The 3,077-nt window shown below is 49.0% G+C and overlaps 1 protein-coding gene across 16 annotated transcripts in view; it reads left to right on the top strand.

Moving 5' to 3' along the window:
* TULP2 (TUB like protein 2) overlaps positions 1–2,212 on the top strand; it is an 18,440-nt gene extending 16,228 nt beyond the window's left edge. For 12 of the 16 annotated variants that reach the window (XM_017864333.1, XM_017864334.1, XM_017864337.1 and 9 more), the window contains 2 exons: positions 983–1,187; positions 1,905–2,212. In XM_017864333.1, the coding sequence (XP_017719822.1) occupies positions 983–1,187; positions 1,905–2,038 (339 nt within the window). In that variant the 3' untranslated portion in view covers positions 2,039–2,212. Of the gene's footprint in view, positions 1–792; positions 897–982; positions 1,188–1,904 lie in introns of those variants that run through there. The other 4 variants (XR_001883853.1, XM_017864348.1, XM_017864335.1 and 1 more) reach the window with 2 other exon arrangements.
* The last annotated feature ends 865 nt before the right edge of the window (positions 2,213–3,077 follow it).

Consider the following 3,077-nt stretch of genomic DNA (forward strand, 5'->3'; position numbering starts at 1 on the left):
TCTCTCTCTCTCTTTTTTTTTTTTTTTTGAGACACAGTCTTGCTCTGTCGCCCAGGCTGGAGTGCGGTGGCAAGATCTCGGCTCACTGCAAGCTGGGCCTCCTGGGTTCACGTCATTCTCCTGCTTCAGCCTCCCGAGTAGCTGGGACTACAGGCGCCCGCCACCACGCCCGGCTAGTGTTTTATATTTTTAGTAGAGACGGGGTTTCGCTGTGTTAGCCAGGATGGTCTCAATCTCCTGACCTCGTGATCCATGCGCCTCGGCCTCCCAAAGTGCTGGGATTACAGGCGTGAGCCACGGCACCCGGCAGTAACTTCCCTTAGAGGCAAAATTTATTCAAAGATCTGTGCTAACATTCTTAAATATCTGTTAGCTGTAATAAAGAAATCAGTGTACTTTATATTCTTAGCTCTCACAATTTAGCCTAAATATTTTGCCTGGCATGCTTATACTGGTCCAAGCAAGCATGAGGTCATAGCCTGTTCCTCTTCCTTATTTGAAGGTGTTTTTACCTTTCTCAGCATTCCACAAGTTACTTCCTCCTTCCTTTGTTCTCCTCCATTTTTTCCTCTTTTAAAAAGTTCTAAGTTGCTAGCCAATAGGGTCCCATTCCAGCCAATGGAAACCGGACACAGCAGTAGGGTGGACGCGTCAGGTTATAAATGACCCTGTCTCCTTTGTTCGGTGTACTCTCATGGCAAAACTCCTGACAAGTGTACCCTTTCTGCAGAAAGTAAAAAAATGGCCTTGCTGAGGAAATTAAGTTTATGTTCAAGTGCTATTTCTTTACAGCACCGGGGAACAAGCATTTCTAACATTGTGATACCAGTCCTGTCAAACTCCTGTGTCATCCTGTGACTAAGAATGCCTAGCCTCCTGGGAAGGCAGCCCAGCAGGTCTCATCCTCATTTTACCCAGCCCCTGTTCAAGATGGAGTTTCAAAAGCCTCTGAGAAAACCATAGCCCCTTCTTTACCTTCTAGGAACGGGAGTCACTACTGAGTCGCTACCAACGTGGGGAAAAACAAGGGTTGCTTTTGCTGCACAACAAAACCCCATTGTGGAACGAGGAGAACGGTGTCTACACGCTCAATTTCCATGGTCGAGTCACTCAGACTTCAGTGAAGAACTTCCAGATCATGGATCCCAAACACCGTGAGCTCCTGGAAACCATTTTAGCTGGGCCAGGTGGGGTGGGGTTAGGGTGTGAACGGAAGGGAACTATATTTCCCATCATCACTTGAGCATTTTTCTAGGCAGGGCAGATGCCACCCTATTGCAAAGCCTATTGGGAATTGTAGTTTACACACCCCTCAAGGTTTCTGGCTTAGTAAGGGCACCACTCAGCCTCTTAAAAGTCTCAATTCTCGGCCTGGTGCAGTAGCTCACGCCTATAATCCTAGCATTTTGGGAGGCCAAGGCGGGTGGATCACTGGAGGTCAGGAGTTCGAGACCAGCCTGGCCAACATGGTGAAACCCTGTCTCTACTAAAAATACAAAATTAGCTAGGCATGGTGGCACATGCCTGTAATCCCAGCTACTTGGGAGGCTGAGGCAGAAGAATTGCTTGAACCTGGGAGGCAGAGGTTGCCGTCAGCCAAGATCAGGCCACTGCACTCCAGCCTGGATGACAGAGCAAGACTCTGTCTCAAAAAAAGAAAAAAGAGGATGAGGTGGCGGGCGCCTGTAGTCCCCGCTACTCAGGAGGCTGAGGCAGGAGAATGGCATGAACCCGGGAGGTGGAGCTTGCAGTGAGCTGAGATCACTCCACTAAACTCCAGCCTGGGCAACAGAGCGAGACTCCGTCTCAACAAAAAAAAAGAAAAAAGAAAAAAAAATAGTCTCAGTTCTCGAAGCTGGAAGATGACAGTCTGGCTAAGGCTTCGTTCCTGATTCACTTCTCAGCGGAACATCTGGTGCTCCAATTCGGCCGAGTGGGCCCAGACACATTCACCATGGACTTCTGCTTCCCGTTTAGCCCGCTCCAGGCCTTCGGCATCTGCTTGTCCAGTTTCAGTTGGAAGCTGGCTGTTGAATAACTCAATAAAATACCATACCCTTACCAGTTTCTGTGCCTCCTCATTTGGAGGAAGGGCCCGGACATGCCTTCTTTTGCACCACCTTAATAACCAACACTGGCCGGGCAAGCTGGCTCACACCTGGAATCCCAGCACTTCGGCAGGCTGAAGCTGGTGGATCACCTGAAGTCAGGAGCTCGAGAACAGCCTGGCCAACATGTGAAACCCTGTCTCCACTAAAAGTACAAAAATTAGCTGGGCGTGGTGGCTGACACCTGTAATCCCAGCTACTCGGAAGACTGAGGCAGGAGAAACACTTGAACCCAGGAAGCGGAGGCTGCAGTGAGCCGAGATAGCTCCACTTCACTCCAGTCAGACTCTGTCTCAAAAAAAAAAAAAAAAAAAAAAAAAAAAAAAAAACAAAGAAAAAAAAAAATGCTGGGCGCGGTGGCTCACGCCTGGAATCCCAACACTTTAGGAGGTCAAGGTGGAAGGATCACTTGAGGTCAGGAGTTCAAGACCAGCCTCGCCAATATAGCAAAACCCCGTCTCTACTAAAAATACAAAAATTAGCTGGTGGTGCATGCCTGTAATCCCAGCTACTCTGTTGGCCGAGGCATGATAATTGCTTGAACCTGGGAAGCGGAGGTTGCAGTGAGCCGAAATAGTGCCACTGCACTCCAGCCTGGGCAAGAGAATGTGACTCTATCTCAAAAAAAAAAAAAAGGCCAGGTGCAGTGGCTCACGCCTGTAATCCCAGCACTTTGAGAGGCCGAGGTGGGCGGATCAAGAGGTCAGGAGATTGAGACCATCTTGGTCTAAAAAAAAAAAAAAAAAAAAACCCGGAAGTGGTGGTGCATGCCTGTGGTCTCAGCTTCTTGGGACACTGAGCCAGGAGAATTATTTTTTGTTTTCTGGTTTTTTTGGGGGGGCGGGGAAGGGGATGGACTCTTGCTCACTGCAAGCTCCGCCTCCCGGGTTCATGCCATTCTCCTGCCTCAGCCTCCTGAGTAGCTGGTACTACACTTGCCTACCACCATGCCCGGCTAATTTTTTTTTT

This window comes from Rhinopithecus bieti, unplaced genomic scaffold (assembly GCF_001698545.2).
Source record: "Rhinopithecus bieti isolate Rb0 unplaced genomic scaffold, ASM169854v2 scaffold_75559, whole genome shotgun sequence".
Taxonomy (NCBI): Eukaryota; Metazoa; Chordata; class Mammalia; order Primates; family Cercopithecidae; genus Rhinopithecus; species Rhinopithecus bieti.